This window comes from Littorina saxatilis, linkage group LG4 (genome assembly GCF_037325665.1).
Source record: "Littorina saxatilis isolate snail1 linkage group LG4, US_GU_Lsax_2.0, whole genome shotgun sequence".
Lineage (NCBI taxonomy): Eukaryota > Metazoa > Mollusca > Gastropoda > Littorinimorpha > Littorinidae > Littorina > Littorina saxatilis.
The window spans coordinates 60,436,454-60,453,273 of record NC_090248.1 but is presented as its reverse complement, the minus strand read 5'-3'; the positions used below and the strand labels follow the sequence as shown (position 1 = coordinate 60,453,273).

The 16,820-nt window shown below is 41.1% G+C and overlaps 1 protein-coding gene across 1 annotated transcript in view; it reads left to right on the top strand.

Moving 5' to 3' along the window:
• Positions 1-291: 291 nt before the first annotated feature.
• Positions 292-16,820, top strand: part of LOC138965669 (uncharacterized) — a 66,871-nt gene continuing 50,342 nt past the window's right edge. Inside the window, exons 1-5 of the mRNA XM_070337844.1 lie at positions 292-399; positions 10,444-10,562; positions 11,439-12,416; positions 13,604-13,748; positions 15,452-15,585. Coding sequence (XP_070193945.1) covers positions 292-399; positions 10,444-10,562; positions 11,439-12,416; positions 13,604-13,748; positions 15,452-15,585 — 1,484 coding nt within the window. The remainder of the gene's footprint in view (positions 400-10,443; positions 10,563-11,438; positions 12,417-13,603; positions 13,749-15,451; positions 15,586-16,820) is intronic.

Below are 16,820 nucleotides of genomic sequence, written 5' to 3'. Positions count from 1 at the left end.
AATCTCCTTCTGCGCTTACACTGTTTTCTATTTCCCAAAGAATACACAACAGCGTTAATTTAGTTTGAACAATTTCTTTTATAATTAGCTAACTAGATATTGTTCAACATTTACAGCATCCTCTATTTACTACAGGTTAATTAATAAATAGATGCCCACAATGGGAGAACACAAAGTCATTCTTCTTCAAAAGTTTCTGGTGACAAACACAGTTTCTAGGACATAATTATGATGAGGATGGGTTATAATGTTAGTCGCTTAGCTTGAGGTCGAAGAAATAATGAAGACAGGATGACGAACGGCAAATGTGGGGTCGACGAGGATCCAGTGACGAACAGGTCGACGACGCCAACAGTTACAGCAGGTTACACCAAGTGGTTATTCTTCGTCGACGTACAGGTTAGCGAATTCAGTGTAGATATAGGTATACAAATAAAACAGCTGATCCAATCCTCGGTGAAGAGAATTCAGTGTCTGCACACAAAGTGTAGCATACCGTTAACAAATCGTTCATCTAGCAACATGTAAAATGAAACAGAACATGTTTCAGCATCTTGAGAAATGGAACACAAATTACCTATTCGTGTCATCTAATTTCTCCAAACGAACAGACAAATGATTACATGAACACACACTAGGATTGGCTTCATCATAAAGTTACTGATTATGTATCGTTTACTGACCTGTCTAGAATCTTTCGTACAGGACTTCTTCGGGTCTTGACGAACAGACTGGAACTGATCGTTGGTTTCACGTTACAATAAATGTTGTCTGTTGCCAAGCAATTCCTAGGTTACATTGCTCTCGAGTGAACGAGAAGTTTATTAAACATGAAGCAATTCTACACATTGATATTGCTTCATGCCACTATCGTTGGTTTTATTAATAATATTATGTTTTTAAGAAATACTTTCCACACCTTCGTGTTTCCTAGACAAGAGACAAGGTTACGAAAATAACGTCATAGACATTTACATTGCAGTCTCGGCTTACTATCTAGAGAATCTGTGGAGATTCAATGTCTCGATTAGCTTATGCTGACTGCCGCACAAAGTAAATCATCACACAAACAAACAAACAAACACACAAACACACAATGAAGCGATGACATTCGAGCACTGGCGAACGTACGCACGCACGCACAGTGATAAAACGGGATTCGACAAAACAGGTGTGAATATGTGTCAACTTCTCTCTTCTCCCGTTTGATCTCGTTCCTCGTTTGCTTCAGTCTTCTTCAAATGGTTTGCTTGGACCATAGACTCCCAAGCGAGTGTAGCTTTAAAAATATAACCTCTCACAAAAAACACCGGCACAAACGGTTTGGTGAAAGTAGACTTTCTGTCATCGTCCTTTAGATCTGGTGGACGCATTGAGAATAGCACATACAGGGTGACCCAAAAAATGCCACCCATAAAAATGCCAATGGCGTTTACATTGATTGAGCGAATTACTTCTTATTTGGGTTAGAGCAACTTAAACAACAACAAAAGTTAGATTAACTTCAGTTTATGCATGATCATATCACCAAGTGTCGCATATGTACGTTAAATAGGTCTGACTTATATGCTCTTTCGAAAAATAAAACAAGTCGCGTAAGGCGAAATTACTACATTTAGTCAAGCTGTCGAACTCACAGAATAAAACTGAACGCACTACATTTTTTCACCAAGACCGCATACTCGTAGTTTCGTCAGTCCACCGCTCGTGGCAAAGGCAGTGAAATCGACAAGCCAGAAGAGTGCAGTAATGGTCGCGCTGAGCGGGATAGCACGCTATTCTGTACCTCTCTTCGTTTTAACTTTCTGAGCGTGTTTTTAATCCAAACATATCATATCTATATGTTTTTGGAATCAGGAACCGACAAGGAATAAGATGAAATTGTTTTTAAATCGATTTCGGAAATTTAATTTTAATCATAATTTTTATATTTTTAATTTTCAGAGCTTGTTTTTAACCCGAATATAACACAATTATATGCTTTTGGAATCAGAAAATGATGAAAAATAAGATGAACGTAATTTTGGATCATTTTATATAAAAAACAATGTAATTACAAATTTCAGATTTTTAATGACCAAATTCATTAATTATTTTTTAAGCCTCCAAGCTGAAATGCAATACCAAAGTCCGGCCTTTGTCGAAGATTGCTTGGCCAAAATTCCAATCAATTTTATTGAAAAATGAGGGTGTGACAGTGCCGCCTCAACTTTTACAAAAAGCCGGATATGACGTAATCAAAGACATTTATCAAAAATATAAAAAAACGTCTGGGGATATCATACCCAGGAACTCGTATGTAAAATTTCATAAAGATCGGTCCAGTATTTTACTCTGAATCGCTCTACACACACATACACACATACACACATACACATACACACACACACACACACACACACACACACACACACGCACACACACACATACACACACACACACACACACACACACACACACACACACACACACACACACACACACCACGACCCTCGTCTCGATTCCCCCTCTATGTTAAAACATTTAGTCAAATCTTGACTAAATGTAAAAAAGGTTCGACTTTGAGCAGAACCCACTCTTATCCGATTTAAACCTTTCAGACTTTTACGTTTTGGAAAATCTGAAGGTCTAAGTGCACACAAATACCCCAAGGCAACGGTGACCTTAATACATTAATTACAGCTAATATGGAGGGTTTAAATTGGGTAGGTGTGGCTACCGCTGAATGACAATTAAACCACCTACGTTTGAGTCGATCCCTGAGTTTGGATATTTTTGTCGAAAGAGCATACACATCTGACCTTCAAACGTGATTGTGCTTACGCGGAATATAATGCACACCAAATATGAAGCAGTTCGTTAAACAGATGTTGAAGTTATTTGCATTTTTACGGGTGACATTGTGTGGGGTCACCCTGAATCTGCCAAGCGTTTGATACACATCTTGTCAATGTGATCGATTGTTCAGTGCCCGTGACATACATGGAAAAACGGTGGTTGAGTGGTAAAGTGCACTTGCCTCGGAAGCGAGAGGTTGCGAGTTCGACCCTGGGTCGGGGTGTAGCAATTTTCTTCTCTCCCCCCCCCCCCCCCTTTCCTACTTTCCTAGCCCAGGTGGTGGGTTCAAGTGCAAGTCTTTCGGATGAGACGTAAAACCGAGGTCCCTTCGTGTACACTATGCATTGGGGTGTGCACGTTAAAGATCCCACGATTGACAAAAGGGTCTTTCCTAGCAAAAATGTATAGGCATAGATAAAACAAATGTCCACCAAATACCCGTGTGACTTGGAATAATAGGCCGTGAAAAGTAAATATTCGCCGTAATGGCTTGAGATTTACTGGCCGATGTGAATGCGTGATATATTGTGTAAAAAGATTCCATCTCACAGGGCAGAAATTAATATGTAAAGCGCGGAGAGCACAGTCAATTGTGGTTCGCGCTATATAAGCTCTCATAATAAAAAATAAAAAATAAGTATTATCGTCTATTCAGAATGCATTTTCTAAATAGTGATGAGTAAATATGTCGAGTTTTATCGGGATTTGCCTTCATTATCATATTGTGAGTTACTCATGACTGACTGACTGACTAATTAGTTTTAACGTCCTCTTATGACCAATTGGCCTATCTTCGGACAGGTAGGGTTAATTTGCTGGGGGGGGGGGGGGGGGGGGACACTGGGCTGACATGCAAACAAAGATCATATTCGATCGTGTTATAGTTCTGGAAAGCTGTTGTTGCGGTATTTCAAATCAGGCCGGGGTTAAAGTAAAGATTGTGTTGGGAGTTGTTGCCTTAGTTTAGGCGGAGTATGGTTGGTTTTGATGTGGAACGTTTTTGTAAGCGTATTTGCTTTTTATTTTTGTGGAATATTTTTTAAACTTTGTTTAATGCCTAACTAACACAATCATGCACCGCTGACAGTCAAGGTGATTGAGAATTACGAACCAATAGCTCTTCTACAAGTGCATCTTCGCAAGGTCAATGATAATTAACATAGTTAATTATATATTCATCCAATCCCTTACGCATAGTTGGCCTACGTGGGGCCGTGCTTTTTTCGTTATCAATCAATTAAAGCTTCTTGGCCAGATGCTGCCGACGGACTAGGAAGTTTAAAGGAACATTGAAACCGTTCATCTCTTTTGAGATTCATCGACGATTTTGAGATAAGTGTTTATCTCTCTATCTACTTCAAAAGAACACTGGGTCGAAGTACTGTATATGTAACGTTTTGTTTTGACAATTACTTCCCTTTGGTTATTTGATATCTTAACATCGCTCTGCCTCATTCTGTTTGAGATTCTAATGATACTTTCGACGCGACCCTGTAACAATGTGTGTGTTTGTGTGTTTGTTCTGTTTAAACCAGTCTTGATCTAAGGACTAAGTCCGGTCGAGAATAAAAGCTGGTTCTTGTATATGACTGTGTACGTAGGTGTTAGTTGGAGTGCCTTGGAGAATGATGAGCATATGAGCTTGCGGTGATCATCCTTTATTGAGGATGAAAGTCGCTTGTTCATTTCAATGCTTGTTATTCTCTCGGGTGCCAGGAGAAAAGGTTCCGTACAACTCTCGCTTACTCTATTACACATGTCGTATGCATTAAGAGCGATTACTTCCCTTTGGTTATTTGATAATGATGTAACGTTCCAATAACAGACATAGCGAGAGTAAGTGATCAATGGACGTCTCTCAAAATCAGCTGCATAATAATTATAATGACATGACCAAAGAGAAACTTATTAATTCATCTGATCCCTCGTGATAGGCTGTTACGTCATACCGCGCCCTATGTTGAGGGGGTACCCACACGGAATGTTGCTGTCAAACAATCAAGATTTCTTCTTCTTGTCGTTCGCTGTTAGATCGTCAGTGCGGACTGCAGGGCGAAACGTGGTGTCCTCTCAGACAATCAAGATTCAGTTGAATGACGTCTTGTTCCAAATAGAAATTCAATCTGTTAAAATGTGAAACTTCTCTCTTCTTCTTCTTCTTCTTAATTCATGGGCTGAAACTCCCATGTTGACTCATGTTTTTGCACAAGTGGGATTTTATGTGTATGACCGTTTTTTTCACCGCCATTCGGGCAGCCATACACCGCTTTCGGGGGAAGCATGCTGGGTTTGACCGGTTTTTTTCACCGCCATTCGGGCAGCCATACGCCGCTTTCGGGGGAAGCATGTTGGATATGTTCGTGTTTCTATAACCCACCAAACTCTGACATGGATTACAGGATCTTTTCCGTGCGCACTTGGTCCTGTGCTTGCGTGTACACACTAAGGGGGATAAGGCACTAGCAGGTCTGCACATTAGTTGACCTGGGAGATAGGAAACATCTCCATCCTTAACCAGCCCGCGGCCGGGATCACGACCTTCCGCATTGGAGACCGTCAAAATGTGAAACAACAACAACAACAACATCAACAACAACAACAACAACAACAACAACAACAACAACAACAACAACAACAACAACAACCACACCACCAACAACAACAAAACAACCATACAGATTGCTCATGTTCTAAATACCTAAGATTAAAACAAAAAGAAACTAATAGGTAACCATATGACCCGCACGATTTAATAATTGTATATTAATAAAGATAGATATGTAAATAATAAATATTACTTCCATTAACAGTATATGTTTATCGGCAAATGTTTTTATAAAAACAATTGATAAAAGCTGCACCGGATGACTCTCAACATCTCATTATTAATTGTTTGTATTTCATGTCTAGGTATGTGCGTGTGTATGCGCTAAGACAGCCATCTGTGTATGCTGTATGTTATGTTGTGTTTATGTGTATATAAAAGAAATAAAATTAAAAAAAATTAAAATAAAAAAAATAAAAAATATCAAAGCAAAAAAAAAAAAAAATTTAAAAATTTTTAAAAAAAGCTACAGACTCCCGGTGGTGTCCTATTCCCACTCATCGCCTTTGATCCCGTTTGTACTAAAACATGTATATAAAACAGAATGATCTTGCGCACCCATGCTGTGTGTGTCCTTATTGTGTCTCATCGTTGGATGGATTAATACAGTCATTAGTCAGTCCAGAATGATCTGGTTAAACAAGTCCATTTATTGACTAGGGTAAATTAGGGCTCAACGTATGTCAAGGTTGCTGTTAGTTAGGGGAAGGGCTTCTAATATGGACCGGCTCCTAATATGGACCACCTTCTGTTCTGACAAACTAACGGCGCTAGAGCGCTCAAAAACGTTTTATTCGCTGTATTCACCCTCTCTGGATAACCTTCACATGTCAAAACAGTTGCAGAAACAGAAATCTCAAAACCGTTAGGCTTTTTCTCTTTTTTCACTTTTGGCAGCGTTCACTCTAAATTTGTCGCCTAAAACGGACTCGTTTCTGTCCACAGCCAAAGCTTTTATCACTAAAAATTGCTATAATTATATGAGAGCTAAAACCGTATTTGTTACATTTTAGCAGTGTTGACCCCGAGTTTCTACTGCAAACAAAAAATAATAGCAAAATCTCAAAGTATGTGCGAGTCCCCTAATATGGACCACCTTCAACAAATCGAAGAAAATAAAAGCTAAAGGCTATTTTCATCGATTAATTAAGAAGCTTGCTGGAAATAACCTATGACTAGCCCTCGAGATTTAAAAAAATGCACCAAAAAGTCTTCTTTTCGTGGAAGTTGATAATTTCACTTATTTTCACTCTGTTTTTGATAAGCTTCTTTAGTTTCTCGGTGTGCTTCAAATAATGCTTTTATCAACCTGAAACAGATAAATCTAGAGCATATTTTAATTAGGCTGACTTGTACACTAAGTTGTATCATGTTATTTTGAAATATAGGGGGCTTTTTACAGTGATTCGTGAAGGCCGCTTCACTGGTCCATATTAGGCGCCCATGCAGGCTCCTAATATGGACCCTTTGTGATTTTTTCTGTATTTAATTTTTGTTGAATGTCTATCAAAGCTATTTCACGTATAACGGTTAACCTAAGAGAGAAGGACTACCAAACACAAAATGAAACTTCTTCGCAAGAAAACAAGCTAGTTATCAGCATGAAACAAAAAGTGGTCCATATTAGGAGCCCTTCCCCTAGTACTAAGTTTGCGCATACTGTAGAGTTGATTTATCTCATGGTGACAGGACAGTTGCAGTGAGATCATTGACATTACAAGTTTGTTCATTTGGACATTAGCAAGATCTAGATGAGGCACGTTTCAGCACGTGTACGAGACCGTGTACGGGTAACGTCATCAAATCTAGTTTTTACGTCACGCGTTTGCCAAGATCTGCAGTCTTGGTGGGAGCAAAACAACGTATGATTTGGAACATTGGAGAAAAAGAGTGAGTCACGGGTGACGCCATTTCTACACGTACACGTACAGTCGTCTGTTTCTTTCAACCGAGAATAGGCGAGATTGGCGAGTGGGGCGAGGAAGTACCGTTTCTTGGGCACAAGAATTCTCGCCTCGAACGGTAGGTAGCTTTGGGCTTGCTCGCTTGGCGAGAAAACATGGCGGCCACGCAGCTGTCAATCCGATTGGCTGTCCATGGTTGTTTACCGACCAGTGCAGACGACCTTTTCGGTATCAACCAATGGTGTGTAATTCTTGCATAGCTACATGTAGCCACTAAACCGTTTCATAGACATTCTCGCCTCCTAGCTTCGCGAGCGGCTCGCCGAAAGAATATCTCGCCTGAAAGAAACACGCGTCAGGTCTTTGCTACACGTTCGATCATCTAGAACACTGTATTTACTTCATTAGCCTTTTCACCGTGTAAATGGTGAGTCTTTTTGTAGTTTTATTTTGTTTTGTTTTGTTATGCGTTGATAGTACCTACCTGCACTTTGAAGACAATAAATACTCATCGCATAAATATGAAACTCGTGTGATCTCGTGCACAGTAAGTTCTTTTCAATACTTGTTCTGCATTTGACTTTGGCTGGAAATATTTGGCAAAAGCATAGATATTTCCGCGCGTGTCGTCTTTTGATTGACGACGATGATGATGAGGATAATGATGATGATGATGATGATGATGATGATGATGATGATGATGATGATGATGACGACGACAATGATGATGATGATGACGACGACGATGATGATGATGACGACGACGACGACGATGATGATGATGATGATCATGATGATGATAATGTGTGTGTGAGTGTGTGTGTGCGTGCGTGCGTGTGTGTGTGTGTGTGTGTGTTTGTGTGTGTGTGTGTGTGTGTGTGTGAGTGTGTGTGTGTGTGTGTGTGTGTGTGTGTGTGTGTGTGTGTGTGTGTGTGTGTGTGTGTAAGTCTTTGTAATTCTGTGTCTGGTTGTGTATGTATACAGGTTATGTGTAGGTAAGTGCCTGTCTGTATGTCGTGACATTTGTCTCTGTCTGTGTCCGTATGTGTGAAAGTGCTTGTCTATCTGTGGCCAACCTTAACACGTGTTTGTAGGTCTACCTCCATTCTATAATGGGCCACTGTGCGCTCATTATAGTAATTGACATACTTATGTTTTGGCGTTATTTACATATTCTTTCTAATAATGATATTAATAATATGGGAGATTTATAGAGCGCTTTACGTTCTCTAAGCGCTTTACAATGAAAAAACAAACAAACATACATATACATACAAAGCAAAGCAAAAAAGCATGTGCAGCAGCATTCAGCACAGAAGTGAACAACGAAACACAACATCAATACAAGCTGCAAGCATACTAACACAGGCAAAACATTCAAACATTGAAACACCTGATCAAAAATGTACCATATTGAAATCAAATTAATCAAAATACTGTGTGAAGAAGTGTGTTTTAAGGTTTGATTTGAAGGAACAGGGGAGGTGTACATGATGAACAGCACGGGCCCGAGCACAGAGCCCTGGGGAACGCCAAAAAGGAGGGAGGTTTCCTGGGATGGGACGTCGTTTACAATTACAATTTTTTTTTCTGTCTGAGAGATAGGATCTGAACCAATTTAGAACTGAATTTTGGATGCCGAAAGTGTGCTCAAGGCGGGACAGTAGGATTTCATGATCAATTGTATCGAAAGCGGCCGAAAGGTCTAACAGGAGGAGCAGAGAAATTTTGTTATCGTCTAAGGAAGTAAAAATGTTGTTGAGGATATAAGGACTGTGGTCTCTGTGCTATGGCCCGTGCGGTAAGCTGACTGGTGCGGAGTGAGGAGGTTGTTGGCAGAGAGGTGGGAGGAGAGCTGGTCTAGGACTATCTTCTCTAGGATTTTAGAAAGGAAGGGAAGGTTGGAGATGGGCCTGTAGTTCTTAAGTACGTTGGGGTCGAGGGAGCTTTTCTTCAGAAGGGGTTTAATGACAGCTTTTTTGAAATCTGAGGGGACGGTGCCAGTGGAAAGGGACTCGTTCAGTATTCTTGTGATGGTGGGTAGAAGGATGTCTACGTGATCACAGAGGAGGGGGGGTGGGGAGGGGGTCGAGGTCACAGGACGTTTTGGCAGACTTCACAATGAGTTTACGAACAAAATCTTCAGAGACTGGGGTGAAAACAGAAAACGAATTTCCAACAAAAATGGGAGAACGGTCTGAATCGCTATGTTGGGCGGAGCTGTTTCTCTCATCTTTGTTTTTTTGTTTGTTTGTTTCTCTGTCTTACTCTGTCCTTCTTTTTCAATGCAATTGTTTTCAGTGTGAATCTTCCTTCTCCGGGGTGGGATTGAACCCACGACCTCCAGCGTGAGAGGCGAGCGCTCTTGACCCTTATCAGGGCAAGGCGAAGCGGCGGGCAAAAGGAGTGGGCACCACCCTCATTAAAGCTGTCCCGAGAGTAGTTACAATATCTAACATCTTGCTCCCCTACGACTTTCTGCTTCTTTTTCTTCGTTCACAACCTGAAACTCCCACGTAAACTCGTGTTTTTAGAATGAGTGGGTTTGTGCAAGTATAACCGTTTATACCCAGCCATGAAGGCAGCCATTCACCGCTTTCGGGGGATGCATGCTTGGTATTTTCGTGTTTTTAAAATCCACCGAACTCAGACATGGATTACAGGATCTTTTCTGTGTGCACTTGGTCTTGTGCTTGCGTGTACACACAAAGGGGGACAAGGCACTTGCAGGTCTGCACATTCTTTGACCTGGGATTTCGGGTTGCGAACCCACGACCTTCCGCTCGTGAGCCCGGTGTCTTATGTACCAGGCCAATGCGCCCGTCGGTCCCCTACGACCAAACATGGTTATGGAACTTCCTTTACCTTACCTTACCCTTTTTCCTCCACAAATGAAGGTGTCCTACCTGATAGTGTTGATGCTGGGGATGGAAAAAATTCTACCCATAGGCCAACAGGCGCAGACATTATTCGAACCCACGGCCTTCTGCTTGTGAGCCCGTTATCTACGAGGCCAATGCACCCGTCGGTCCCCTCGTCCAAACATGGTTATGGTACTTCCGTCACCTTACCTTTATCTTACCTTTCTCTCAACAGATGAGGGTGTCCTACCTGATAGTGTTGATGCTGGGGATGGTGGTATTCCTGGCTTTCCTCTCCATACACACTGGATACCTCAGCGTCGGAACTGCTGGTCTGCCCTTGCTCTTCCGTGTGTAAGTCATTCACAGTGGACCCCCCCCCCCCCCCACCCACCCTCTTTAAAGACCTCCAACACTATGAGAAAATAAGGTATTGAAAAGGAGGGAGTCTTCAAATGGGGGTTAATTTACAGAGGTTATTAACAACAGTAACATATTAAATTTATAAGTAATTGCGAAAAAGTTACTCAAAAAAAAGCGTTAAGTGCTAGCATACACAGAACAACAAAATGTGATAAAACATCATACCTAAGAAAAGCAGTGTTAAATGTGCAATGAACTGTCCACACAAAACATTTACACAGCAGCAAACATGTGACGCTTTCTGATATTTCTGTCAATGTAGACATATTTTCTTTTTACCGGGCTCGGCGCTTGAATACACTTTCTTTCTTTGTTTTCTTGCTTAGCTGCTCGCCATTAGTAATGCAAGAATCTACAGCTTGGTGAAGGCAGACAGTTACGAAGGAAAGGCTAAATGCGGCAAAATGAAAAAGTGGCTACATTGACCGAAATCTCAGAAAATATGACACATGGGAGTGAAACAAACACATCAGCACAGCATTAAATGAGCAAATAGTGTGCACAGTACAAAAAAGTTTTACACATCAGCAAATAGGAATGAAAAAGTAACCCAGTGGTAAATATACAGTGGGTTCTGTGAATAATAACATTTAAAAAAAATAGATTAAAATTGCTCGCTCGTTACGTAGGGCACCTAGGATGTTCCCGTTTGGTGAGCGTTCAAATGGAAGGGTGTTTGTACTGTGTGTAAAAGCCTGACAGTATCTGTGATGGTTTACGGGAGGCTTACTGTGCCTTTAACATTTCTTTCTGTTGTTATTTGTGATATGTGTTTACCGATTTTTCTATTCTGTTTCTTTTTTTCAGCACCATAGGTCAAGTCCATGTTGAGGACAATTCCACAGAGCCAAGTCTCATGCTAGACGCCTTGCATTTTCACCAGAAACAAACTCCATTACACGCCTCGGTCCCTAATTCTTCCGCTGTGCATCCACCTCAACCATCGTCTTTTCAAGCTGAAGAAGCAAAGAACTTTTCAGCTGAGCTTAAATCAGGTCCATCGTCCTCTTTTGATATGTCCAATTCTGTTTTATCCGCTGAACACGGAACACATCAAGAAAAAGACTCATCAGGGAGCCGTACGGAAGGTTCCAGTCATATTCCCACGGATACATCGACTCCGAACAAAGTGAAACCAGATACATTTCGACATGAAACACATTCTTCAGAAGAGCATACATTTGTACCAGCAAGTTCGCAGCTCCAGAAGCACCCTTCAGACTCTTCGGACAAAGAGAAACTAGAACAAGATCTTCCTCCTCAAAAAGCAGAAACACATTTTGCAAATCAGCATGAGCCTTCACCGGCGATACGTAACAATGCGCCAGCGACACACTCCTTAACTCAGCACAGACCTGCTACTCAAACTTCTGAACAAGGAAACCGAACAGACGCTATTCGCAGCCAGAATCCAAAGCCAGCAGCCATTCAACCGCAAGAACAAAAGACAAGTTCCTACTCTCAAAAGGAATCGGAAAGCATTGACAGCCAGAAATCAAAACCAGCATATTTTCATCAAGAGCAAAAGACAGCTTTCCCTACCTTGAAGGAAGCACAACACCCGTCTTTACCCAAAGCTCAGCAAACGGCTAAATCAGAACCTCCATCACAAGATCAATCTACCCCGAAGCAGGAACATTCAGAACCAGTTCCTTCTGGGCACCAAACAGAACTGAGTCCTCCCAGTCTGGATAACTTGAAGACAGTGCTTTCCCGCTTCAGCAGTCTGCAGAACGCTTCCAAGTCGACATCTACGGAAGATGCAGTAGCTAAAGTCACAGCATCGTAAGTACTCAAGTCTTTGCCACTGCTATCTTGTTATTGAGTGCAGGCTTGAATCATGAACTAAAGCGAGTGTTACAGCCCTTCTCGTTCTTGTGAGAAAGAAAATGAGTGGGGATGGGGGGTGGAGTTAATTGGTTGAGGCAATGGCGGGAGGGGGTGTTTTTTGTGATTAGGATAACAGCTAAGTTAGTCTGCAAATACAATGTACGACATATCGCATGGCCAAATGTAAGTTTATTTCTTTGCAGATTCTGTGTATGGAAATGAACATAATATCTAGACCTGTGTACCTCATATAAGACTTAGTATAGGTTACATAACAACTGATGTCTCGTGTGCATGGTATCCATGTCGAGACAGTACTTAACCATATAACAGTCACGTTAAAGGCATACTAACGCACTCCCGTGTTTACAAAGTGTAGTTTGCCCACAATCGATGTCAAACGCACCATAAGACAATATAATGACGATACGTCACCATGCGCGGACCATAATACATGCATTACAGCTTGTTCTAGCCTCTGAAAAAGTGAGGATGTCAACAAAGCCGCGGTGTTCTCTCCCTTGCATCAACGTTACATGTGTTGCCAAATCTATAAATAGGACGATCCAGATCAAAATGAAAATTCAAATATCTCAACATTTAAGGGGTCCTAGACCACAATATTTTGCAGGGAACTTAATTTAGTCTGTCTCCAGCTGTTGGTAAAGCAATTAGCGTGTATAGTCATCGAGTACATATGGCTTTAATGTATTCCATGATTTTTGCATCTAATGATGTATTCATTGCACTCTTCAAGTACAAAAGCTAATTCACACAAGAACATCAAAGACAGAGAAGCATCACACGGTATGAACCTTCTTATGGGTCACCCCTTAAGAGAGGAACTATGCTATCCTACAAACGTGAGAGAGACCACTTATTAGATAACAATATTGTTCAATTCACACGTGGAAATATCATGAAAATGAGGTCGTGTCAAACTAGTCAGACAGGGACTTGATTTTCTACTGCTCATGATGCCAATGTCACAGAGAAAAGCGTAATTCTGGAAACACTTTTGCGATTGCTGTTTCATCGTCAAAACATGTTTAACTAACACGTCACCCAATACTTTCTAGAGGGACTTCTATATTTTGCCTTGACGCCATGTAGTATATAGATTCATCGTATGTCGGTTTCAGCGAGAGCGAAGACTACAGCGACCTGTTCGAGGTGTCATGGCGGCGGAGCATTTTGTGGACCAAAGACCGCGAGTACGTCGGGGACAGTCCGCTCTTCCCTCCCTGCGCCCCCACCAACACCACGTGGGATGCTTACGCCTTTGTGGTCAGTTCTATATAGTTATTATATGAAGTCTTATATCGCGCGCGTATCTCCAGACTCGGACTCAAGGCGCAGGGATCTGTTTATGCCGTGTGAGATGGAATCATTTGCACAATACATCACGCATTCACATCGACCAGCAGATCGCAGCCATTTCGGCGCATATCCTACTTTTCACGGCCTATTATTCCAAGTCACACGGGTATTTTGGTGGACATTTTTTTTTATCTATGCCTATACAATTTTGCCAGGAAAGACCCTTTTGTCAATCGTGGGATCTTTAACGTGCACACCCCAATGTAGTGTACACGAAGGGACCTCGGTTTTTCGTCTCATCCGAAAGACTAGCACTTGAACCCACCACCTAGGTTAGGAAAGGGGCGAGAAAATTGCTAACGCCCTGACCCAGGGTCGAACTCGCAACCTCTCGCTTCCGAGCGCAAGTGCGTTACCACTCGGCCACACGCTCACTATCGTAGGACCACTAGGCATTTCCAATCTCGTATCGTGTGTCTAAATCTATATCCGTTGAATCAGCGACGGAGTACAAGACAGCCTTAACGCAGTTACCAAACGTACAGCGCGCTCAATGTTCGCGTTATCGAACTGTGACGAGATTTTTAAATTTTTAAATGATTATTCTAGTTGCTGTGTTTTCCGTTAACAAACGCATGCGCACTAGTTGGGAGTTCCATAGTTTCCTCGATCTTGACCTCATTACTCTGGAAGTCACTACTACAGCGATCAAATTTGCCCATGCATAGCGATTAGCTTGAAAGTAAGCTTTGGTAGTTCATGCATACTTTCAAGGTAGGCATTTGCTTCCAAGGTTTCTCACATCCTTATGCATTCGGGCCCCATTCATAATTCGATTCATACGTCGATTGACTCTCGTTCTCAACACAGCTGTTCAATGTTGACGGTTGACAACACCCCACAAAACTCTTCCTGACTCACCGCAACACTGTGGCCTGGTGGTAAGGCGTCCGCCCAGTGAGCGGGAGGTCGTGGGTTCCACTTTAAATTGGCAATCTAGACGTGGCTGCTCCGCCTGGCGTCTGGCATTATGGGGTTAGTGCTAGGACTGGTTGGTCCGGTGTCAGAATAATGTGACTGGGTGAGACATGAAGCCTGTGCTGCGACTTCTGTCGTGTGTGGCGTACGTTAAATGTCAAAGCAGCACCGCCCTGATATCACCCTTCGTGGTGGACTGGGCCTTAAACAAACAAACACGCAAATCTTCCTAACTCAAAATTTAGTTAATTCATTCGCTTGCGGCTTTGAAGCAGGCCGTATAAACTTCGATCAAGATAAGTTGTAACTAATTGTTCGTCTGTGCACTTAAAAACCGTTGGGTCGATATATTTGTGAATGTAACGTTTGTTTGTCAATAACAAACGTTCCAACAACTTACCTTTCTTGTTTTTTTATTCTGAAAATTGGAACGTTGGCAGTCTCTTTGTTTTTGGATTTATTTTTTCCTATCTCAACTGAAGATCTATATGGCACAAGTATCGTAGCATAAACCAAAATCTGTAAGATGAGCTAAGCTACTCTGTGCACATTTATAATACGCTGTGTTATGAAAAATAAGTTATTTCAACAGAACGTTGTGCTTTTATTCATGTCATATTCTCACAATCGTTTAAACTGGTGTGTTTGCTCATCACATTTTGTCTCATCGTGAATTTCTCCGTATTTTCCAGGAACCGTTCCCCTATCTAAACAACAGCAAGAACCCGTGTTGGTACGAAGGGCCTGTAGGGACGGGGGATCTTTACTGTGTGCCGTATTTCTACCTGGCCGGGGTGGCGAAGGGAGGTACCTCCGATGTGGCCAGGTAAGCGCCAATGTACAAGCCCCCACACTGGTCTGAAAACTCTGTAGAAAAAATGTCAGTATGGCTGAATGTTTGAAAAGTTTTGTAGGCTGAGTGTTTGTAACGTTTTGTATTCATGTGTCATTATGGCTGAGTGTTTGTAAAGTTTTGTATTCATGTGTCACTATGGCTGAATGTTTGTACAGTTTTGTATTCATGTGTCACTATGGCTGAATGTTTGTACAGTTTTGTATTCATGTGTCACTATGGCTGAATGTTTGTACAGTTTTGTATTCCTGTGCCATTATTACTGAATGTTTGTAAAGTTTTGTATTCCTGTGCCATTATTACTGAATGTTTGTAAAGTTTTGTATTCATGTGTCACTATGGCTGAATGTTTGTACAGTTTTGTATTCCTGTGCCATTATTACTGAATGTTTGTAAAGTTTTGTATTCCTGTGCCATTATTACTGAATGTTTGTACAGTTTTGTATTCCTGTGCCATTATTACTGAATGTTTGTAAAGTTTTGTATTCCTGTGTCATTATGGATGAATGTTTGTAAAATTTTGTATTCCTGTGTCACTATGGATGAATGTTTGTACAGTTTTGTATTCCTGTGTCACTATGGATGAATGTTTGTAAAATTTTGTATTCCTGTGCCATTATTACTGAATGTTTGTAAAGTTTTGTATTCCTGTGCCATTATTACTGAATGTTTGTAAAGTTTTGTATTCCTGTGCCATTATTACTGAATGTTTGTACAGTTTTGTATTCCTGTGTCACTATGGCTGAATGTTTGTACAGTTTTGTATTCATGTGTCACTATGGCTGAATGTTTGTACAGTTTTGTATTCATGTGTCACTATGGCTGAGTGTTTGTAACGTTTTGTATTCATGTGTCATTATGGCTGAGTGTTTGTAAAGTTTTGTATTCATGTGTCACTATGGCTGAATGTTTGTAAAGTATTGTATTCATGTGTCAGTATGGCTGAATGTTTGAAAAGTTTTGTATTCATGTGTCATTATGGCTGAGTGTTTGTAAAGTTTTGTATTCATGTGTCATTATGGCTGAGTGTTTGTACAGTTTTGTATTCATGTGTCATTATGGCTGAGTGTTTGTACAGTTTTGTATTCATATGTCACTATGGCTGAGTGTTTGTAAAGTTTTGTATTCATGTGTCACTATGGCTGAGTGTTTGTAAAGTTTTGTATTCATGTGTCACTATGGCTGAATGTTTGTACAGTTTTGTATTC